Genomic DNA, 25,149 nt, shown 5'->3' with positions numbered 1-25,149 from the left:
TTTACACCGCACACTATACACGAATCATTTGCGCTAGACTTTGATAATACATACTTTGTATAATCTGATATTGAAAAGTAATGCTTCTTAAAGCAACCTAACAGTATATTTAACTCTAAGATCTAATTCTACCATTTGTGTCTGGTGGAAAAGACGATACCATTGCGGTATCCAAAAGCTCTTGTTTGTAGCTTCACTTAAGTCACGGTGAAAAAACATTGTGACATGAAAAACCAAAACACAACATGGATCCAAACAGAAACTAACACTAAGCATGTGTTTCGAGATTCGTAGTGCTAGTCTAAACATAAAATTGATGAGCTTACTCTTTGCATGACTAAAATCATAGGTTTAGGGGTTTATTTTTTATGTCGAATTTTCAAGCAATATGTCAAGATGACACCTTATTCATTGCTCATGCGAACCATATACAAGGATAGATAATTCGATGTTACATGTACTAAGATACAGTACAATGTCAAAATTCTAAAACAGACACAGTATGATGACAAAACTGAAAGATGGAAATAAAGAAAAGAGATGAGGAATCTCAACAAAGGAACGGTGATTGAAGTTGATCAAATAAGTTTACGGTTCATTCTACCTCCAAGCTGTTTTGCTGTCATCAGATCTTCGACTTGCTTTGGTTGTAATTCCTATTTTGCCAATTTTGACAGTGTTATGATTGTAACAGTCGGAACTTTTTGAAAACTTCTGATCGTAAGAATTGAAATCATCTAGCTCAGGATATACTTTAAGATCGTCCCCAGATAAGCTTTCATCCTGCAGAGATTCCTGAAAGATGTTGAGATATCAGTTAAGAAACTGTGTTGTTTGATGTGATCAATGTATTAGTACCAGTATGATGCGTATATTCGAAGAGTTCTACGACAAAATGATAGTAGAGAGGTTTATTTACCCTTGATCTTGACTTGTTGGCATTGTGAGGTGTTAAGCATGGATTGAGATCTCTGAGTAATAGGTCATCGGAATTGTCATCCGAGCTAAAGTCCTGCAAGAATTGCTGAGCTGATAAACCAAAATATTTGCCAAAGTAATAGAATTGCTTAAAAATAATTAAGAACATTCTATCATCACTACTTTCAATTAAGTTCTAATCTTACCCAAGAGTTTGAAGCGTCTTCCCGGGAATGTGATGGCGGTGTTCTTGGAGAACTTCCGTAACCTTGGAAACCGGTTTTTGTTGAATACTTATCAGCCTTGACCTATCAAACAAATGAAAAACAATAAATAGTGTGTTTGGAAACTTTAACTTCAATGGAATAACATAATCATATGCCGCAACAGCAAATTCAGATGGTGTAAACTTTGAATCGCGATTTTTTCGCGTTCACACAGTCAGCAGCTTGAATAGTGTTTGGAAACTTTAACATCCGTGATGTCACTTCACGTTTACGCTAAAGCTATAACTAATAGCTCTTAATTGACCATGTGCATTTACGTGTGTGTGTGTGCCGTGTTTCCAAACATATGCAAAGTCGTTGTATAAAGTTCAGACAACTAAAATTTTAAGCTAAGTGAATCGGCTATAAAAGAAAACATGAATATGAAGCAGTTTGATTTTAATCCAATAACTTCGAACTGTTAACTGCGTGGAAATTGTGACCGAATGCGACTCAACTCAATGACAGTATGTTCATCTCAGCAGGATGCAGGCAAAGATATAATTTCTAAAAGAGAAACAAAATTGTACGACAAAACTCGGCTTGACAGCAATGAATTCTGAATTGGTTTCATGCAAGGATGTAAGTTATACCTCTGCAAGATCCTCGGCGAGGCTTTGAAGCTGACCAGTGAGAGAAGAAACCTGCTTTTGTAGAGATGGAATGACTTGTTTTGCTTCTTTCAGTTCTGACCCTTGCTTCTCTACAAGTTCTTGAAGCTGGCAATTCATAACATCTGGAAACAGTATTGTATCCTTCAATGACTTGATTTCTTCTCTTTGGTTCAAGCACAAATCCTTCAACTTCTCTACCTGCAAAATCAACGCAGCGAGCGAATGTGACAGTGTTAATTTCGACGTCTTCATGAAACACATCAGGAATAAAGAAATAACAATGAAAGCTTGCAACTATGAACATTTTAGCTAGACAATAGTACTTCATATATGAACTAAATTAACTTCTACATCTCAAATTGTTCAAAAGTTTCTTAAACATAGAAACATTGTAACTCTTATAAATCAAAAAGTCATCAAAATTATTTCTTAACATCAAAACCATCAACAATTTTGGTCCTAGGAAGCATAACTCAGTTGGTAGGGAGATTGCAATATACAGTGCCGAGTTCGAACACAAGATTCCCCACTTATTCATCTTAATGGCAAAATTCTAGCTACTAACTATGAAGCACCGACACTCCTCAGTCCTCAGTCCTCACAAGATTAGGCGTGTCCTAGTGTCGGACACCGACACGACACCCACACTTATGATTACACTAACTATGAAGCCCCGACTGTTGGGTCATCACGAGGGGGCAGCCGGGGGATCATCCACATTGGGCTTAAGAACAACTCTACAAGTGAGTTGGACACCACACTCTTACCCAAAACCTTAAGGTGTTAGGTTAAGAGTGTGGTGTCCAACTCACTTGTAGAGTTGTTCTTAAGCCCAATGTGGATGATCCCCCGGCTGCCCCCTCGTGATGACCCAACAGTGGTATCAGAGCCGATGGTTCGACGAAGGGTTGAACTGGCTCCTTGTATCGAAAGTCTTCCTGACAAAGGTGGTCAGGCGGCGAGTCCCGTGGAGCAGTGTGGCTTACGGCGGTACAAGTGTAGGATGAAGAAAGCTTCCGCTTGAGGGGGAGCATATCCAAGAGTGGATAGACTCACACTTGAGGGGGAGATTGTTGTAGCAAGTGTGAGTGGTTAAGTCCCACATTGCTTAGAAAAGTGGAGGTTGAACACTTTATAAGTGAGATGACCCATAAACCTAACACCTTAAGGTTTTGGGTAAGAGTGTGGTGTCCAACTCACTTGTAGAGTTGTTCTTAAGCCCAATGTGGATGATCCCCCGGCTGCCCCCTCGTGATGACCCAACACCGACACTCCTCACAATATTAGGCGTGTCCCGGTGTCCCGGTGTCGAACACTGACATGACACCCACACTTATGTTGAGGCGTCCGGTGTCTGTGTTTGTGCTTTATAGGCTACTAATCTACTTGAACAAAAAAATCAACAATTTCAATCAAAAAACATCATTTCAGATGTGATAAAGACTGAAAAATCAACGAATTCAAACTATAAACAAACAAACATTAATTAACTGAAAAATTAATAGACCGATAATTGCAAATCAGATTCAAGTTGAATGCAGAAAAAAAAAAAAAAAAAAAAAAAAAAAAAAAAACCTCTTTGTTCTTATTCTCAATCATAAGCTTGAGCTTCAAAATCTCCTCCTCTTGCTCCTTATTGATACTCAGAAGCTCCCTCTCACTCCTCAAAACCATAGCAAGTGTTCTAGTATTCCCTTTCACTTCTGTCAAAGCTTTAACCTTTTCTTTCTTCTCAGATGACCCATTTTTCCCAAACAGTTTCTTCTGCATCCCAGAAAAAGTAGTGACCCTTTTAGCATCTTTCTTCAAATCTTTAGCAATAACATCAGAAGGAATGAACAACTTAGTACTTGTTGGGTTCACTAATTTGGGTTTATTCTGCATGAATTTTTTGACCATTGTGGTTAATGTTGGATCAAGTTTTGTTGTTGGAGTTAGATGAGAAGAGGATTTAGCTTTGACAATAGCACGAGATGAAGATGAGGATTTGGGGTTTTTAAGGTTGTTGTTCATGTTGTTGAATTCATAGGATGAAGATGGGTCTGAAAAGATTGAGGATGTTGATGAACGTGAATCGTAGGAACTGTATCTTGAAGAGGGTTTTTTCTTGGAAAATGAAAACGCCATTTGCAGAGAGAGAGTGAGAGAGAGATTTGAAGTGAGGAAGAACGAAGAAGGAGGGAGTTTGAGGTTACTATGTTTATGTTTTTTGGTTTAGTCGTAGGATGTTTGAGATGATGGGACACGTGGCAGAAGATTAAATGAGTTATGTTTGGCGCTGTACTAATTCAAATTTTGATTGATTGCGTAATGTCTGGGTCCTATCTTTGGAATTTGGAGTTACTAAAGTCATAAAAATGGTAATGCCACTAAGCTATGAACTCAAATATGCTGTGTACACTGTTTTGTTTATCTTCTTTCGAATCTTCACTTGCTGTTTTCATTGTTCACTTGCTTACTCTTAGGAACATCATCTCTAATAAGGATATCTAAGAGAGTTTTATAGACTAATGATATGATATCTTATTTTTTTTATTATTGAAGTTTCATGACGTGGCACATAGACATAGGTATCAAAATTGATGATACTAGTACCTTAAATAAGTATTGTATCATCAATTTAATGTTATTATTATTTTTATTTTTGGTATATAAATTCAATTTAATAGCTTCCATATATGTCAAAACATTAAAGTTTGTTATTAATCTATGATACTCAAAAAGTGGTATCACCATTGGAGTAAAATATGTTTGAGTTGCATAAATATTACATGACATTGTATGGACTACTTGTTAGTAATGTATAATACCCAAAGTGGTACATCATTCGAGATGCTCTTATGCATTAATAACTTATTCTAAATTTATCACTAAAAAGAGTTTTACTGTAATAATGAGTACATCTCGGACAGTCTTTAAGTATTTCTTATTAAAAAATTATTCTTTAAGAAAGTCAAATAGTTCAATTTCCAACTAGAACATCGACTCGTGCGGTGCACGGGTCTGATTAGCTATAAGATATATAATGATATATATATTGATTAAATAAGATATGATAATTCCAATAATGTAAGGTATATGAAAAAAGTTGAGTAACAATAAACGATAGTTCAACAATAATTTTGGATAAATATTCATACAAAGAAAATTATGTTATATTATGAAAGACTTCCTTATAGACCACATTCGAAGTCTTAGTCGTATCTTCACCGTCGTCATCGATGATCAATATTTTTAATCCTTTTATAGAAGTAACTCTTGAAATTGCAACATACAACTGACCATGTGAAAACACTGGCGACAGAAGATATATCCCAACATGCTTTAAAGATTGTCTCTGACTCTTATTAATAGTCATCGCAAAAGAAATCATTATAGGAAATTGTCTGCGTTGAAATTTAAAAGGAATTCTCACGTCAGATGATGTTAGAGAAAATCTAGGTACGAAAACCTGATCACCAATATTACTTCTTGAAATAATTTTCCTTCAAGAGCACGTTTTCTCAATCTCGTAATAATAAGTCTTGTTCCATTGCATAATCCTAATTTTTTTATTCAAATTCCTTAATAGCATAACTGGAACTCCAACTTTAAGTCTCAACTTGTGATTTGGAAGTCCCGACGTAGAAATCGTGTTCAAAAATTCGGGAGTATGAACATCATCCACTGTTTGACCGTCTACATTTTGTGTGAGTGGAGTATCATAACTCAAATATGTTTTTTCTTCGCCAGGAATTAAATCCAACATATAATCATTTATTGTGTCGACTATTGAATTTTTATGAGCTAGTATAGCTCTACTTTGGAAATATGTTATATCGTTCATGTTTTGTAAAAGTTGGGGATAGGTGCTTTCAACGATAGAAGCAAGAGGATCCCCAAAATTTGGAATCAATAAATCTGATGGAATGTCAAGTTCTAAATCATCGTCGTTGTCATCTCCAATTTCTAAATCATTGTCGTTGTCATCTCCAAGTTCTAATATCAATACTCGGTATCATAATTTTAATAGAAATAACATATAAAATTAAATTAAATATAAATAATTGATAATTTTGGTGTAAAAAACAATCTATTAAAAAATTTGGAACTATACTAACTTCGGTTACGCAAAACTCAACGCAGTAGGTCCGATATCTAATTTGCAATTCATTAACCAATTTCTCCCGATCAGATAAAGGATTGGGATTCAAAGGACCTGTTTATATATATATATATATATATATATATATATATATATATATATATATATATATATATATATATATATATATATATATATATATATATAAAGTTAGCATAAAGTTTTAAAACAATATCGATTTCAGGAGTAAAGATAATAAATCACAAAACAGAATGAAAGTTTATACACATCTTTAAGTAAATTAAGTCAAATTGTGGTAAAATTGTTAACATGAGATATTGAAATGTGAAAGATGTTTTTTTTTTAAATAAATTTCAATATTGTTGTATAACTTTCCAAATCACACGTGATAATAACTTTCCAAATCTCACATGATAATTATTCTCTAAATTTATGATCCGGTAGAAAAAAAATCATTGATCAGGAAAGACATACAAATATTTCGTGATGAATAATATAGTCAACAATAATTTTGATATGATATACTTTTAAAATTGATGGTGCTTATCAATTATTGCACATAATTTTAATCACAATTGGTATATTTGTCATAGTGGTTGGAAATATTGCCGGTGCTTATCAATTATTGCACATAATTTTAATCACAATTGGTATATTTGCCATAGTGGTTGGAAATATTGCCTTGCACCGAAGGGTTGCGGGTTCGAATCCTAATCAAGACAAAATTGTATTATTTTTTAATTTTTTAATAAAAATTGCAAGATAAAATGGAGGGAAAACATAGAAAACAAATTAGGGTTTAGGGTTTGCTTGTGTATACAAGCTTATAGTATAAAAGATATAGTGAATGCACGAACTTTTATAAAATCTTAATTTAAGGGCATTTGTTAGCGTTTTCCTTTAAAAAAAAGATAGGGTGGTAGTAACCCAATAACCCTTAGCTGAGATCACACAGATTTTTTTTAACTTAACCAGAGTTTTGAGTTTGACATCTGACTTGGATATGTAGCAATGCTAAAATCTTAGAGATTTTGTCGGTCATTTAGGTTTCACAAGGTTCGAGAGGGCAATAGTTAATATGCATAAGCATTTTCTTATGTTTGATGCATAAGTCATTCACAGCCATCAGATGATTTTACACGTGTAATAATCATAACTGAAGAACTTTCTATTTTTTCTTGCTCAATTTTGGCCACATTTTATATGTGATTCGATCACCAATTTCGAAAACTAATACCGGAAACATTCATAAAATTGAACGACGATCAAAACCGTATAAAGAACGTCGAGTTTCGTTGATTGTTGAGGGAGAACGAATCGGGTCGACGAACCGGGTCGTCGCGACCCGTTTCTTCAGAAAATGGGTGAGGAAGATGATGAACAGTGACACGCCTCCACGCCCACTCTCACTGGCGGCGCGTGCGGTGCCAAGGAGACTCCAAATTTTTTTATTGTTTTTACAGAAAAATAGTAAATAATTTTCTCGGAATTTTGGGACCAGTTAGATATTTTTCTGAGACCTGAAACTATTGTTAGTTAATTAAATGAGGTAAATATGCTTTTATAAATATCAGGTATTATTAAAATTTTCCCAAAATTTTATTTAGGGTATTTTGAATTATTTGGAACGGTTGGGGATACCTCACTCTCTCCGGATTTATATCGTCTTAAAAATTTAAATTTATTTCACAATTTTTATTAAGGGTTAAATATGTTTTTGGAGAACAACTCTTTGAAACCATTCCACAGCAAAAATGGTTTCATACCGTTATACACTGAAACCATTAGTCTAGTTAAATGGTTTCATGGCGTTATACACCGAAACCATTATTATAGTTAAATGGTTTTATATGAGCATTAGTGTCAAGATGTTATACACTGAAACCATTAGTCTTGTTAATTGGTTTCAAGATGTTATACACTGAAACCATTTGTCTAGTTAAATGGTTTGATACTGTTATACACTGAAACCATTATTATAGTTAAATGGTTTTATATGAGCATTAGTGCCAAAATGTTATACACTGAAACCATTAGTCCTTTTAATTGGTTTCAAGATGTTATACACTGAAACCATTTGTCTAATTAAATGGTTTAATACAGTTATACACTGAAACCATTATTCTAGTTAAATGGTTTCATAGCGTTATACACTGAAACCATTAGTCTTGTTATTTGGTTTCAAGATGTTATACACTGAAACCATTATTTTAGTTAAATGGTTTCATATGAGCATTAGTGCCAAAATGTTATACACTGAAACCATTGTTATTAAGTAAAACATCACATAACCATTTTACAAAACCATGCTACATAAAACAAAAAATCATATAAAACAATTAGGGTTAGTTTAGTTGAGAAAATTTTGGATAGTATGCATGAGATATTGGATTCGATCATTTTTTTATTGTAAAGAAAAAAATCCATATATATATATATATATATATGTGTGTGTGTGTGTGTGTGTGTGTGTGTGTGTGTGTGTGTGTAATTAATGTATGAGATTTTATTTATGTTGTGATTATGATTGATAAAACTTAAAATTAAATTGTATGTTTGACAAATATGTTTTATATATACATTAACCATTGGTTATTATGTTGGGCTTCGAGGGGGTGTATGACGAAAATTAATTAAAAATGGATTCTTATAATATATACTTCAAAGGAACAAAAGTTATTATTTAATTGTGCGCTAGAAGTTTGGAGGAGGAAAAAAAATTGGGGGCGCGCAAGAAATCTGGGGGAGAGAAAAAAAAATTGGGGGGCTCACAAGAAATCTAGAGGAAAAGGAAAAAAACGGGGGGTGTGCTAAGCAAATGGGGGAAGCACAAGTAATGAGGTAGTATATGGGGGGCGTGCGAGTAATGGATTGCCTAATTTTGGGCTTGAGTTGACTTTTGTTGTAGGAAGCAAATATGTTGGGTGTAGGAAGCAAGTTTATGCATGGTGCATAAGTTTGGGCTTATGCACCATAACCACACCCGTTCGAGAGGTTAGTCTCTGCAATTGCTCGCATAGATATCCAGTTTATGCCAAAAAAGAAAAAGATATGGGTGGTAAAATCAGGTTTGATCCATTTAACATATTATTTTTTGTCATTGAGTTGAACCGTTGAAGTTTTGGGTTCCGTAACCAATGGCGGAGCTAGCTTAAAATAATGAGGTGGACCGAAAAAAAAATTATAAATAAAATATGCAAATCATATTATATACGAAAAAATTAGGTTGTAATAAGCACAAACTTGGTCATCAACAAAATTAAACTACATAATTTAAAATAATTTAAAATGACACATTACGTGTTGAGAGAGACTTGAAATCATCAATAATAGATTCTTCAATTCTTGAAATATTATCAGGCTCAGATATAAGAGTTATAGTTTCTTCAATTTCAAATCTTATATATTATTAATAGTTGAACCTGATTTTCTCACTATAATTTTTTTATAAAAAAATTAGGGTGGGCCGTGGTCCTGTCGAGCGCAAGCCCAGCTCCGCTCCTATACTATACTTAACTTGCTTATGAAACAAGATGAGGCGGAACGGGTTAGTCTGCGAACATTTTTTAAAACTTTTGTTTTAAGCAATTTATTGAGCCAAATCCAATAATACAAGCAGTGTTGAAACTAAGGGTGTCCGTCTCAACTCAATCATGTGTTTTTTTTTTTTTTTTGACAAATTCAATCATGTGTTATATGTTTTTTTTTATAAGCAAAAAATAAATTATAAGGAGTACAAGGGGTACTCAATCCTTACAATTCAGAATAGATCACTTTAGATGCGTTGAAAACAATCTAAAGAATTATTACGCCATTCAAAAAAAACTAAATTAACATTGTTCCCTGTTCGGCCTATAAACCAAAACCAAGAAAAATAAACAATTTGCTCCACTAAAGATGATATGTTGACACAGTCTCCTCTAAAAATAATGTTATTACACGTACGCCAAATACTCCATGTCGTCGCCAGCCAAATTATATGACGAAATCGCTTGCTATGATTGTCTTTTGCTAATTCACCAAACAAAGTGAAATGGCTTGTGACGTCCTCAAAAGGGATCACATTAGTGCCCAACCAAACAAATATTTTCTGCCAAATTTGTGAAGTAATGCAGCAAGTGAAAAAGATGTGTTGTATGTCCTCTACCTCTTTGAAGCAAAATCCGCAACTTCTCTCATGATTATTCGTGATAATACCTTTGCAAAATAAAGCCTCCCGGGTTGGTAATTTTTCAAGTAACAACCGCCAACCGAAAACGCTAACTTTTGATGGAACATTGTTCTTCCATAATCTTTTCAATGCTGCCACTGTATTTGTATCAAGATTAGTACCTACACGTTTGTCCTGCAAAACCATGTACGTTGATCGAACCGAAAAAGAACCATCAGAATTTGATGACCATCTTTGCCTGTCGCTAGAAGCTCTGTTAGGCCGAACTTGTTCAAGCAATTGATGCAATTCATTGAGGGATTCAATATCTGCATCATCAAGTGCTTCCATCCAATTAAGTTTCCAAGACCACATGTTGTTATTCCATATCCCCATATTTTTTTTTTTTGAACAGCAAATATATTATTAACCACGTCTCTGCACAAGATGAACAAAGACCGGTAAAAAAGTAACTACAAAACAGGGCGCCGTATATATGCGAAAACGCCCAAAATAAACACCAAAACAAACACCACCTAAAGAGGTCGACCTCCTAATCCCAAAATCAGAAAGGCACCCCTAAGATATCAGGTCACCAGAAGACACCAACTCGGCCATAAAATATGCCACTAGATCGACTCTAACTCCCGATCTCGAATAAAAAATGATCGGCCCATCAGAATCTAAAAAACAGCTCCTTCAGGCTGGCTCGAAGACACCCTACAATCCAGACGACGACAGAGCCAACACACGCAGCAGCAGCCGGCAGAACAGTCTCAGTCGCAGGCCACCTCAAAACAGTTAACACCGACGCGGAAGAGGTCAACCAAAAACACAAGAAACTTGCAAATCTTAACAGATTTTGACACCAACAGAGACCCAAAAAGAATCGTGCAAATCTCAACAGATTTGGAAAGCGGTCATAGAATCAAGTATCCTAGAAAACCACTGCACATGGCATCAACCAAATATCGGCAGCGCCAGCACCAAACGCCACCCATCACCACCGTACGCGTTAACCCCACCACCACATCACCTCACCTCAGATCCGACTCCTTCAGGCTAGCTCGAAGACACCCTACAATCTAGACGATGACAGAGCCAACACATGCGACAACAACCGGAAAAACAGTCTCAGCTCGCAGGCCACCTCAAAACAGTGAACACCAACGCGAAAGAGGTCAACCAGAAACACAAGAAACTTGTAAATCTCTACGATTTGGACACCAACGAGACCCAAAAAGAATCCTGCAAATCTCAACAGATTTGGAAAGCGGTCAGTGAATCAAGTAACCTAGAAAACCACTGCACATGGCATCAACGAAATATCGGCAGCGCCAGCACCAAACGCCACCCATCACCACCGTACGTGCCAACCCCACCACCACATCACCTCACCTCAACTCAGATTTGACTCAGCCACCCATCTCAGATCTATCGCAACCACCCAACACCCCATCACCTCCACCAAAAGATGGAAACATGGACAGCAACACAAACCAGGAAAAAAAATAAAAAAAATCCACACAACAGAAACGCGTGACCAGAGAGGAACACAAACCAAATTCCAAGAAGAGGAATCAGAGAGGAACACGAGCCCAAACTCACGCAACAGAAAGCAGAGCAAAGAAAAAACATCACGCAAAGAACAACACACAATAGAAAAAAAAATCACGCAACGAAAAAGATCGCGTGAAACAGAACAACAAACATCACGCAAAAAACACAACAAAACTCACCTCCGGCAGCGCCGAAACAGGGCCACCACCAGTGATTTTCAAGAAGAGGAAACAGAACACAAAGATGAACACGACCCGGAAGAAAATGAAAAACAAACCAAAACCGGAGTAGAAGAAAACCCGGCGCCGATCTGGACACGTGATGCGGAGGAAAGACCATTTCCTCGTCGCACCACCACAACCACCATCTCTACATCGTGAAAAAATGGTTTGAATTTGAGAGCCCATATCCCCATATTTGAAATGCAAGCATCTTTATGAGTTGATTTTTATGAATAGATTTTATGTGTTATATGTTGATGTATCCGGATTTTCTGTCTCCTGCTTAGTTTTTTTGTAATTTTCACTTCTTCCGGACCCTCTATGTAATTAAAACAAAATTGCATGTACAATATGTATTTATGTGTTTCTATAATGTTGAAATGTTTTAAATTTTTTTTCATTTTTTTAAAATCTATTCATAAAAATAAAATTACTGTTGAATTAAAATTATTATATTTAAAAAAAAATTGCAATTTATTATTTCTCATAAATTTTTAGATAAATTAAAAACATAATGACATCAAAAATAACAAAATACATGATAAGGATGACACACCGTGTAAGCCTAATCTTTTGCCAAGTGCTCTCATATATATATATATATATATATATATATATATATATATATATATATATATATATATATATATATATATATATATATATATATATAGGGGTTTTCTAACTTAGACCCTAGTTAGGTCTAAGTTAGCAAGGTGCACCTTTTCAATTGGACCAAAATACCCATTCTTTTAATTTTTGAAAGAATAGAGCTATTGGGCATTTCTGTAATTTTACCAACCATATACACGCGCCCCCACATTCTTTTCTCAAAATACCCATTAATAAACGTGGATCCAGTGTCGCGCGCGTACCGAAGGACCATGGTTAAAGACCGTTGATTTCCATCAGACAGCCAAGATCTGATCTCATCAAGACTGTCTGATCAATCAGACAGCCCAGATCATCCTGATCCATCAGATTCCAGCGCCTGCGCCACACTGGATTACAACCTGGAGAGAGAAAAATTTGCTTTTTAAAAGTAGGACACGTGTCACACAATGGTTGGCTGAGCGTGATTTTTGTTCATTTAATACTTTGAACTCAATTATTTAGTTGTAAATTAATTTTTTATTTTTTTATTTTTATACCAAAATTCATAATTTTTTTTTGTCTACAAATAGAGACTTGGTTCGTATGATTTGGACACCGAAAAAAAAACGCAATTTTTCACTACCTTAATCTCATTTTTTGTCTACTAAATACGTTACTCGTGTGTTGTAATTTAACACGCACCACTCAACCAACTCACTGAAACCATTATACCAGGAAAATAGTAGATAATATTCTGGAACTTTTGGTGTATTTTATGAAATTTTTGGAGACCTGAAACTATTTTTAGTTAATTAAATGAGATAAAACGGTAATTAAAAACTAATGTTTGCTTCTGAAACCATTTTACTGGTAGAATGGTTGCACATAGTTGTATTCTGAAACCATTTTACTGGTAGAATGGTTTCAATGAGTAATTTTATTAATTGTGTTTGCTTCTGAAACCATTTATCTGGTACAATGGTTTCAGAGAGTTGTAATCTGAAACCATTTTGCTGGTAGAATGGTTTCAGTAAGTTGATTATTAGTCATTTGCTTCTGAAACCATTTAGCTTGTAGAATGGTTGCACATAGTTGTATTCTGAAACCATTTTACTGGTAGAATGGTTTCAGTGAGTAATTTATTAATTGTTTTTGCGTCTGAAACCATTTATCTGGTACAATGGTTTCAGAGAGTTGTAATCTGAAACCATTTTGCTGGTAGAATGGTTTCAGTAAGTTGATTATTAGTTATTTGCTTCTGAAACCATTTAGCATGTAGAATGGTTTCAGAGATTTGTACTCTGAAACCATTTTCCTAGTAGAATGGTTTAAGTGAGTTGATGTAAGGTAGTGAAAAATGAGATTTAGGTAGTGAAAAATTGGGTTTTTTTTTCTGTGTCCAAATCAAACGAACCAAGTCTCTATTTGTAGACAAAAAAAAATATGAATTTTGGTATAAAAATAAAAAAATAAAAAATTAATTTACAATGAAATAATTGAGTTTAAAGTATTAAATGAAAAAAAAATTAACGCAGCCAATCATATGCTGACACGTGGCCTTTCTTTTTTAAAAAGTTTCTCTCTCCGCGTGTGGGCTGCAGCCACGCGCGTCTGTCGGCGCGTGTGATGCACGCGCTTGGATTTTGTGCAATCACACGCTGCCACGTGTCCTGGGGGGTGGGAAAAGAAGGTGGGGGCGCGTGTACTGTTGGGTAAATTACAAAAATGCCCCTGTTGCTCTATTCTTTCAAAAATTAAAAAAATGGGTATTTTTGTCCAACTAAAAAGGTGCACCTTGCTAACTTATATATATATATATATATATATATATATATATATATATATATATATATATATATATATATAAAGGAAAAATAACAAGTACAAGAGGGGGGCCGAACCTAACACTCAAAAAACAAAATAAAACAAAAAGGAAAAACAAACGCTAAGGAAATCTTAAATTAGGTAAATTTAAACTGATTCCAAAAAAACCATCTTTATTATTTAGGAATAACACCATAATGTGATGAATATATTGGAATGAAATATGTATCTTTTTAAACTATAGGTTTATGAGTTTAATTATTGTGCACCGTCAGTGTAAAAAAAAATTTACACATGCATCCAATGATGTCTTGCCACATCATTTAATGAACATGACACATCATGTGTTTTTAAATACCATACATGATGTGTTGATATATTATTGGACGCATGTGTAAAATAATTTTACACTGACGGTGCATATAAATTAAATTCTAGGTTTATTTGGTTATATAGCATCAAACTATTGTTTTTATTTGAAATGAGAAATATGGGTAACATACATTGGTTTAGGGTAATTATATATTGATTAAATATTTTATTTATTACAGTAATGTCAACAATAACAAATTAATTAACTATTGAATAATATATATATATATATATATATATATATATATATATATATAAGGAAAGATCACATTACACTTGTGTAATTTTAAAAGAATTTAATTTATATGCACCGTCGGTGTAAAGTTATTTTGCACATGCGTCCAATAAAAAACCGACACGTCATGTATGGTCATTAAAAACACATGATGTGTCAAATTCATTAAATGACGTAGCAACGCGTCATTGGATGTATGTGTAAAAATAATTTACACCGACGGTGCACAACAATTAAACTCATTTTAAAATGTCAATGTAATTCATATAAAACAACCAATTATAATATAGTTTATCATCAATTAACCACGTGAAAAAGATTGACCATTATTATTATTATTATTATTATTATTATTATTATTATTATTATTATTATTATTATTATTAGGAGGGATCCGTTGACTCCAGAGTAAGTCTCCATTGATTTACTTCGCTTAATAATTCGATATCGGTATTATATTTTTTCAATCCAACCAAATTCAAAGATCTCATTGAGTAGATCAACTCCGCAAATTTTTATAAAAATTCAAAACTGTTTGATACTTTTTCTGATAACTTTAATTGAACGTACGACAAACTTTAAAAAAAACCGTTGAATTTCAATAGTCTGAATACATAACTACATTTTTTGAACTTTTATAAAAAATTTGTGGAGTTGATATACTCAATGAGATCTTTGAATTCAACAGTTGGATTAAAGAAACATAATACTGATATCGAGTTATTAAGCGGAGTAAATCAATGGAGAACTTACTCCTGGAGTCAACGGATCTCTCCTCTATTATTATTATTATTATTATTATTCTGAATGAGAAATGATATTTGTCTCTCATACTCTCATTATATTCGTACTCTCTTACTTTATTATTTTTGTTTCAAAAGATGAAGGGAAAACAATGTTATCTCAAATATTGTCACAAATTTGTTGTACAAATAACACCACTCTTATTGAATATGGATAAATTCTTTGTCAATAAAAAATAAAAATAAATGAAAAAAAAATACATTTAAGAAATATCTAATACAATTATCTTCTCTTTTTTTACTGGACTACTTTACCCTAAGGGAGACTTCTAGAAGTTTTAGTTGACCACGAGTTTTCTGGTTTACTATGTTATCGGCGTTTTCACCGCCGTTTATTAATACTAATCTTCATAGATGAATTTGTTTGGTATATAAGGTGATTTTTATCTTTTTTTTGCCAAGAGTGGTTAGGGGTATCAAAAAAGTTAAGTTGGTAGAAAAAAACTACCTTGTGTGTCCAAGTATTGCCCTAGGAAGATTTTTTTGTTAAATAATTTAGTGACTATAATTTCACCCTTAAGATGAATAAATAGAGTGTTTGAAGTTCGAACCCCCAACTTTTGCATATATAATACGATGTCCCTACCAATTGAGATAAGCTCACGAAAATCCGAGAGAGATTAGTTACGGATAAACGACCGTGAAAACTTCATACGCATACAATGATAACAAAATAAAATGTTTTCGACCAACAATAGACACGTCTCAATTAGTACCCTAAAATTAATAAAATACATTTAATTTATGATAATTTAAAATATAATTATACAATTTACTATAATTTTTTCATTAAATACAGTCAAATCTCCTCAAAACAATCTGCTTAATAATAAAAGTCGCGCAGAAGCTCTCATCTGGGAGCATACTAGGCAAACTCAAAATCAGGCGCCGCTCGCACAACAATGGATACTTCAAAGAATCAATCAGCATTTTCGATGAAACAACGTCCATTAACCAGATCTATTACTGAGTAAGTATATTTTATCTTTATTTTTTTAAGAAAAATTAAAGCGATGAATCTATATTGTTTTTATTTATTTTGATGAATCTATATTGTTTTTTTTTTTTTGAAGAATGAATCTATATTGTTGTTCATTATTTATTATTATTTTCAATTGATCGATGTCTTAATTACAACTATTTTTGAACGTTGTCAAGGAGTTGGTCCATACACGTTGTCAATGTGTTTATGGCCTTCCAATCCTGATGAAATGGTTTTATAAAGTACATTTAATTTTCATTTAATATTTCGAAAAATGTTGTGCTTAAATCAGAATTGTCAGATCTTAACTAAACAATTATCATTTTTTTTAACTGCGTAATTGCAAGGAGAATTTGACTCCAACCAAATTTGATCTTACAAAATTCATGCTTAAATATGATTGAGTGAAACATTAAACCATAAAAATATCATGTTTCTTGCCTCCTTAAATCAATAAATTGTTACAACAAATTACAACATATATACTTAAAACAAATCATAGTATAATGGAAAATAAATTGATCTAAATGATAAGAGTTTTTGTATAAAAAAATAATAAGAGTCTTAGATCGCTTAAATAAGCGGCTAAAAATTTAATTCACAACTCTTGAAAACCAGCATAAATTAGTCAATCCTGATTGATGATGGAAACTTGAAGTCTATGAACTTCCATATAGTTAGTTTTTGGTCTAAAAATTAATTTATTTTCATAATTTATTTTTTAAAACTATAGACTTTGTTTATTTTCATACACTCTTAAAATAACTTATTTATTCTCGTAAATGGTTAAAGTGTATAATTATTTTAACTTATTTTTTGAACCATAATTATTTTTTATTGTGTAATTTTTTTTTTCACTTTTTTTGACGGAATTTTTTTATTTTTTTTCAATTTTTATAGTGTAATTTTTTTTCAATTTATATTTTACTTTATATATTTACTTTAACTTATTTTTTGAACCATAATTATTTTCTGATGTCATTACTTATATACTGTATATTTAAAAATTTTGATCTCTGGTATTGTTGTTTGAAAAAATAAGTTATAAAGTTAACACTATAATTGATGGTTAGGTTGACTAAATCAAGATAATAGTTGAATACAAGAAATTTATTTACATTGTTAAAAAACACAATAATGAAAGAAAAACAATCACTTTGCCTCTTCTAACATCATTGCAACAGTTCTTGGTTCATATTCATATTGATGATCATCCATTGATGCCATGTGAGAGAGGCCAATGAGTAGCAAGAAGAATAGGGTAAAACAGAGAGGGTGAAGTTTGTGAAAAACAGTGGAAAGTTGGAGAATTTTATAGTAAAACTAAAAAATGGGGAATATAATATTTGCTCAAAAATATAAAGTTGGAGAATATAATATTTTGACTCAAGATATAGTGTATGATAATAAAGTGTATGCAAAAAATATTATAGTTAGTCTCTGATTTTTTAGTGTATGCAAAAAATTAAGACATAAGATTTATTTACTTTTTAGACTTGACAAAAATATTTTTTTTGACAATTGACCAAAAATTAAATTAAATGGTTAAAGTGCATGTATTTAAATAAACTAAGTTATTTTCATATATAGTTATTTCCAACTATAAATTATTAAGACCAAAAATAATTTATTTTCATATAAAAAATAATTCATTTTTCTTACCAATAAAAATATTTTAAGTATCTTATCTTATATAATAAACATATACCATAAAAATAACCTATTCAATGCATGGATAATAATATAGCTAGTCTCTAATTTAAGAAATTTTGATAATTAAAAAAAGTAATTGACTTTTCTCGCTACTTTTTCTTTTTTGTTGATAGATTTCTCTCACCGTATTTGTAAATTCTAACTCAACCGTCACATTAAGATAATACAGTTGGTAACTACTAAGAATATTATTGGAAGAACCGATGTTTGAATATATCTTACATTCTTCAATTCTTCACCCTTATTGTGTGTGAGATTATCGACTATATTATTGGACCAAAAAATCCAAACTCAACTATCAAAATACCAAAACCAATAGAGCGATTATTCACTGTGTCCCGGATTCAAACCCGTAATCTCCCATTTGTTTCGTCTAATTTTAAAATTTTGAGTCTAAATATTATATTCTCCAACTTTTTTTATGACCAAATATTATATCCCTCATTTTCTAGTTTCACTATAAAATCCTCCAACTTTCCCCTGTTTTTCACAAACTTCACCCTCTCTATTAATTTAACCCTAATTCTTCTTGCTACTCATTGGCCTCTTTCACATGGCATCAATGGACGATCATCAATGTGAATATGAACCAAGAACCGTAGCAATGATGTTAGAAGAGGCAAAGTGAGTGTTTTCTTTCATTCTTGTGTTTTTTAATAATGTAAATAAATTTCTTGTATTCAACTATTATCTTGATTTAACCAACCTAATTCCATCAATCTAAAGTGTTAACTTTATAATATATTTTTTTAAAACAACAATACTAGAGATCAAAACTTTTAAATTTTTTTGGGTGCTACCTCAACATTTTTGAGAAAAAATTGTTCCTCTCTTAAGAATTGAAATCTGTTTCATTTAGATGATTTATTATAAGAAGAATTCATTAATGATCTGAAACAAAGCATTTGATTTATTAGATGTTAAATTTAATTTGTGTACACTTAATGAGGACTTAGAAGAGCAACAATATAAAATCTTCAATTATGATTAATTAGTATGTGTGATACACACAAATGGTTTTTGAAGGCATACACACAAAAATTATGTTAAGTGAAATATGTGAAACTTTTAAATTCATCTTCTTTATAAAATACTTAATATATGTTTGGATGAACATTTTGTTCACCATCACCTTTTATTTTGTTGTTTTTCATAGTAATTTTTATTATGTACTTAAATTTTATCAAATACGCTTAGCATATCTTTGGATAAACGTTTTCTTCACCACCTCTTTTGTTTTGTTATTGTTTACCGTTATTTTTATAAACTATAAAATGTATCTTTGAAAATAATTGCGCGCTACCGCGAAAAAACTAAAAGAAATAATTGCGCGCTACCAAAAAAACTAACATATCCTTAGTTTTTTAAACTTTTTTTGATCTTATCTTTTTTCCTCTAATTTTAATATTTTTTTTCCATTCACTATTGGTAAATTATTTTCAAAACTAGTAATTTTTTTTTCTGACAATATTTCCAAACTAATTCTGACACATAACAATTCTAACATATATCCATAAAAAAAGGTTTTCAATTCATAAAAAAGTAGTAAGTAATAATTTTCTAAACTAAAAATACAAAAACACTTTGACCAAAAAAAAAAAAAATACAAAACACAATGAACTATTATTTATGTCTAAAATTAAATTTACAAGGATAATTGATTTTCAAATAATTGTTTCTTTTCAGTTACAACTTAAAGAAAAACACAAACTCAAAGTAAAGTAAATTCCTGAATCCAGTTACACTCATCAAACCAAACTCAACTTTAGTTCAACTCCTTTGTCGCACAAAACCGAAACATCCTCGTTTCTTTGTCGTACAACATCCTCAGGAATTCAGAATCACCATAAAAACCTTCAATTATAATTTATTTGTAAAAAAATAAATCTAGGGTTTTTGCAAATTCTTTATTTTTTTCATGAATAAAGAACAAATGATAAAAATTTCACATACCCTTTTCTTCAATTGTGATTACGCGTTTCAACAAACTGAAATTCATTGAGGGTTTCACTCAGAAATTCAATGGGTCGTTCTCGTGGGAATTTTCATCATGCTGATGAAGATCCTAGCCAAAGGTTTGATTTTCATTCATCAATTTCGTTAATGCAAGTCTTTCTTAATGCAATTGTGATTGAATTTTGCATAATTTGTTTTTCCTGAATGTGTATATGATAATGATTGATCATAGATTAGACGTGTCCCAGTGTCTACTTATGATTACATTGAGTTATGTCATTTTCTCAAATTATTATCGGCTTCCATGAGTCAAGTGACCTTGTCGTGTCCGGTGTCCGTGCTTCATAGTGTTCAAGTAATTAGTGTGTTTTGATCATATGTTTAATGTGGTTAATTTTATTGTTTGTGTAGGTCAAGGAGAAAGAAGAATGCTGCAAGTGGAGAGAATTCAGAATCTGGTGCTGCCGGTACTTTTTTTAACCATTATGCATTGGTTAATTCTATTCTATGAGATTGTAGTGTATAAATGCACTATATCGTTTCCGTGGTTTTTAGTTTACTAAGTGTAGGTATTGTACGTAGAATATTACAAATTGAAAGTGATTTGTTATATTACTAATGCTATTTTATATGCATATATATGTGTTTTATGAATTTTGTATAATCTTATGCACGATTTTTAATTTTACTCCCCCTTCCTGATTTTGCGTAAAATCTCGATCTTAACTACCTTATAGATGAAATGGAGTTGAAAGTTGTACTGGCAGGCTTGTGGAATATTTGTAATGCAGTGATAGTTATTTAGAGCTTCAATGCCTATTTATTGATTTATGATTCATGGATACTGTATGTTTGAAAATAATTCTCCGGTTTTTCGTGTGAGTCAGGTCAAGGAGCAAGTGATGGGAAAAGGGCTTTGTATCATTGCAACTACTGTAACAAAGATATTACAGGAAAGATCCGTATCAAGTGTGCTATGTGTCCAGATTTTGACTTATGTATCGAGTGCTTTTCTGTTGGAGCTGAGGTGCAACCGCACAAAAGCAATCACCCTTACAGGGTCATGGTCAGTAAACGTTAATTTCAAATGTTTTCTTTCATATCTTGTTGAACTTAACCTTTTGATAGCGACATAGGTTATGCGGTTATTTTCCTGTTAAGTTACGCTGATTACTCTGAGACTGTTTTTTTATCATATGTGAAGTATACATCATATTTGAAAGAACTTATGCTTATGCATCTGCCAAACTGCCGTTATGAAAATTGTGTTACTACTAGTTTCGGCTACATTGTTTTTTTAACACTATTTCATGTTAACAGGACAATCTGTCTTTCCCTCTTATCTGCCCTGACTGGAATGCTGATGATGAAATTTTGCTTCTGGAGGTACTTTGTTTATATTTATAGCCTAGGAGTTGTGGTGATTGGTGTAATACTATATAGCATTTTAGTTAGTGTCCCGAGAAGAAAATATCTTATTTATATCTGACCTTTCTAGCAACAATCTTTTGGTTTTAGGGAATTGAAATGTATGGCATGGGAAACTGGGCTGAAGTTGCTGAGCATGTTGGAACAAAGAACAAAGAAGCATGCATTGAACACTATCAGAATGTGTACTTGAACTCTCCGTTCTTTCCTCTTCCGGTATGATAGGCATCAAATGAACCTGCAATGCAATCAATGCTTTTATATATTCATTCATATAAAGGTATTTTAAATGCTAACAATTCTTATTTACTAGGACTTGTCTCATGTTGTCGGGAAAAACAAAAAAGAACTTCTTGCTATGGCGAAAGGTCAGGGTGAGGACAAGAAAGGTTTGTCACTAAACACAATATCACAGTCATTAGATTCTGAAGTTTTTGGTAAATTTTTTACTTCACTTACTTAGCATGTTGTTATAAATCAGGCATGCCTCATGTTCCACTTCTTTTTTATCGCATTAACTTGTATTTATACATAAACTTATATTTATATACTGTATTTCCAAACAATAAATAATAATGTCTCATTTATATGTTGTCGATAATAGCTTAAAATAAGTTAGATAAAAGGAGAATAATTTATAATCATCTACGGCTTCTGATTTTTTGTAGATTGGTTGGTTTGTTTTGGTCCATTATTTTTTCGTATAATTATTGGTCACTTGTGATTATCACAGGACCTTCCATCGGGGATCTTAGCATAAAGGAAGAATCACCCTTTTCTCCGGCTAGAGTCAAGTAAGAATGTCACTTTTTGTATGCATTAACTCTTGCTATTGTCAATACCGTGTTCATTGTTTTTTATGTGTTGATTCAGAACCGAAGATTCCCATAAGACTGGTTCCAATAGCCGTTTGACTTCCAATTTGAATTCTGGTAAGCTAAGTAATAATAGCTAAGATTCGTACAAAAACTTGCTCATTATCATCTGCTTTCAATCTCTAGATTGTTTATATATTGCAGAGTCAGATTCTGGACCCTCAGTCAACAACCATGCTGCAGGTAGTGCTAACCAGAGGGCATCCAACAAAGGCCGAGGAAAAGGTGGTCCTGGAATCGTTAAGACTGAAGGTATGCATTTTATATATAGTCCTAAATCCCAATTGACATTACAAGATGGCGATTCTTTGATGAAATTTATGTATTTAACTTCCTAGTTCTTTTGCCATTGACAGATTCTCCGATGGACAAAGATTTTGGAGGAAATAAGCCAAATCCCTCACGAAATGGCGGCCCTTCTTTAGTTGAACTCAGCGGTTATAACGCGAAAAGACAGGAATTTGATCCTGAATATGATAATGATGCTGAACAACTACTTGCTGAAATGGAGTTTAAGGACACCGACACTGAGGAGGAGCGAGAGATCAAACTCCGTGTGCTGCGTATCTATTCAAAAAGGTAAGCTTCATTTAACAGTTTTGCACCTGTATTGTCTAAGATTGCACCTTCTCTTTCGTCTAAGCAAAGAGTGACCAATTACCTGACACTAATGACATTTGAAGGTATTTTCAGAGTATTTCTCACACTCCCGTCTTTAAATTGAAATACGTTTCAGGCTTGATGAAAGGAAGCGCAGGAAGGAATTCATAATTGAAAGGAATTTGTTATATCCAAGTGAATTTGAGAAGACTTTAACACCTGAGGAAAGGGCAATATGCCGGAAATATGACATGTTCATGCGCTTTCATTCTAAGGAAGAGCATGAAGAATTGCTTAGGGTTACTATAGAGGAACATAGAACTCTGAAAAGACTTACAGAGCTTAAGGTTTGAGACATGGATGACATTAAATTGTTATGGACATTCAATTTTTCTTTTCTCTCTTTGGAACAATGGAACTGTTATCTCTGACATTTGTTGAATATTGATGGTACTGCAGGAAGCCAAGGCTGCTGGTTGCCGCAATCCAGCTGAAGCCGAAAGATATCTGGCACAAAAGAGAAGAAAGGAAGCTGAAGAAAGTGCTCGTAGGGCAAGAGAAGGTGCTCATGTCGGCCCGAACAATCACGGGGTTCCGAATGCAATGATGTCTCCAGACTCTGCTGGCACAAGACCTGCTGGGCCAGCTAATTCAAGTTCTGCCAATCAAATGGATTTATCTGGATACTATGGAGCAGATTTACTTTCTGAAGCTGTAAGAATCTTTGTTTTTGCCGAGTTTTCATCTTAAAACTCTACATTGCTTCTTAATTAGTCTTTTGAAATCGTCGGTTATGATTTTTTGTCAGGAGAAACGCTTATGCTGTGAGTTAAGGATGGCTCCTGCCATGTATCTAAAGATGCAAGAGCAACTGTCTGTTCAAATGATTACTGGCACTGTCACTTCAAAATCTGAGGCTCATCAAATGTTCAAGATGGAGGATCCCATCAAAATTGACAGGGTTTATGACATGCTGATCAAGAAGGGAATTGGTTCACCCTGAGAACTCTCCTAATCTATTTTACTGTTCTGCAAAATTTTAAGTAGGACGTATACACACCGGTTAATCATGCTTCTATCCAACATTTTCGATACACTGTAGAGTGGATAGAAGTGGTGTCTACCGGAATTTCATAGCAAAATTAAAGACTTGTTGCTTTTATTTGAGTAGGGTTTATACACACTGGTTAATCATGCTTCTATCCAACATTTTCAATGCACCGTGGATTGGATAGAAGTGGTGTGTACCGGAGTTTCATAGGGAAACTACAGACTTGTTGCTTTTATGATTTTATTTTAATAAATGAAAAACTTCTATTGACTAAGATGTTTTTTGGCGGATCATTACCCTTGAAGGTTTGCTGCATGTTAGTTGTTTTTATTTATTTATTTATTATTTTACTCGTGACAACTGTTAAGTATGAAAAGCATAAGCCGCAAGTGTTTGGTAGAAGTTATCCCCAACTACAAAACTGTATCGTCATGTGTCATTAGGCTAACATTCAATGGATGACTCGTTAATCAAATGTTGCGGCAGCCTTGAGCACTTTTTCCGCTCTCATTGCCGCAGCTGTTTCTTATGGTGGTATAGTAGTGTCTTCCTAGAGGCAAGCTCTTCCGCCTGACCCTTAAGTAAGGGGTGGTAGAGATGAAAACGAAGCAGCACTTATGTCCTATAGCGAATCAGCATTGGTGATGGGAATAGTTTATGGGAATTGACATGGCTGCATATAAATAATTTTGTCCCATCATTACAATCTTATTTGTTCCATGAGAGTGAGCGTAATGCTGACAAGTGTCTCTGGGGCATGGTTTAAGGAACAATAATTTAAAATGGGTCCCACCTGGTTTACCTTGATGTTGCAGACAATCGATCTATTTATGTTTTGTGATGTTTCACGAAAATGACTAGTCGTTTCATTTGATTGTTTGA

General features: G+C 33.1%; 2 protein-coding genes across 2 annotated transcripts; one reads left to right on the top strand and one right to left on the bottom strand.

Moving 5' to 3' along the window:
- Window positions 1-389: 389 nt before the first annotated feature.
- Window positions 390-3,986, bottom strand: LOC123897824. The gene is made up of 5 exons (XM_045948612.1): window positions 3,374-3,986; window positions 1,778-1,996; window positions 1,125-1,226; window positions 920-1,012; window positions 390-795 (listed from the first exon to the last, which is right to left on the bottom strand). Exons 1-5 carry the CDS (start codon window positions 3,923-3,925, stop codon window positions 601-603), a joined length of 1,161 nt encoding a protein of 386 aa, XP_045804568.1. The 5' UTR covers window positions 3,926-3,986; the 3' UTR covers window positions 390-600.
- Window positions 3,987-20,008: 16,022 nt separating this feature from the next.
- LOC123897516 (transcriptional adapter ADA2b) lies at window positions 20,009-24,541 on the top strand. Its single transcript, XM_045948191.1, has 13 exons — window positions 20,009-20,432; window positions 20,725-20,780; window positions 21,201-21,379; window positions 21,634-21,699; window positions 21,832-21,957; window positions 22,055-22,130; window positions 22,475-22,535; window positions 22,615-22,673; window positions 22,761-22,868; window positions 22,973-23,195; window positions 23,353-23,563; window positions 23,676-23,930; window positions 24,025-24,541. The coding sequence occupies exons 1-13, from the start codon at window positions 20,380-20,382 to the stop codon at window positions 24,217-24,219; spliced, it is 1,668 nt and encodes a 555-aa protein (XP_045804147.1). The 5' UTR covers window positions 20,009-20,379; the 3' UTR covers window positions 24,220-24,541.
- The last annotated feature ends 608 nt before the right edge of the window (window positions 24,542-25,149 follow it).

The sequence above is a fragment of the Trifolium pratense genome, linkage group LG7, assembly GCF_020283565.1.
Source record: "Trifolium pratense cultivar HEN17-A07 linkage group LG7, ARS_RC_1.1, whole genome shotgun sequence".
In the NCBI taxonomy this organism is placed as follows: Eukaryota; Viridiplantae; Streptophyta; class Magnoliopsida; order Fabales; family Fabaceae; genus Trifolium; species Trifolium pratense.
The sequence above is the reverse complement of the archived record's forward strand: the minus strand, read 5'-3'. Positions and strand labels throughout refer to the sequence as shown.

Excerpts from the sequence above, each read along its gene's own strand:
- LOC123897824 (XM_045948612.1), bottom strand. The coding sequence starts at position 3,925 with ATGGCGTTTTCATTTTCCAAGAAAAAACCCTCTTCAAGATACAGTTCC. Across the intron at positions 1,997-3,373 it reads TTGAGAATAAGAACAAAGAG|GTAGAGAAGTTGAAGGATTT; the intron begins GTTTTTTTTTTT and ends TTGATTTTGCAG. Across the intron at positions 796-919 it reads CCAACAAGTCAAGATCAAGG|GAATCTCTGCAGGATGAAAG; the intron begins GTAAATAAACCT and ends AACATCTTTCAG.
- LOC123897516 (XM_045948191.1), top strand. The coding sequence starts at position 20,380 with ATGGGTCGTTCTCGTGGGAATTTTCATCATGCTGATGAAGATCCTAGC. Across the intron at positions 20,781-21,200 it reads TTCAGAATCTGGTGCTGCCG|GTCAAGGAGCAAGTGATGGG; the intron begins GTACTTTTTTTA and ends CGTGTGAGTCAG. Across the intron at positions 22,674-22,760 it reads GACTTCCAATTTGAATTCTG|AGTCAGATTCTGGACCCTCA; the intron begins GTAAGCTAAGTA and ends TATATATTGCAG.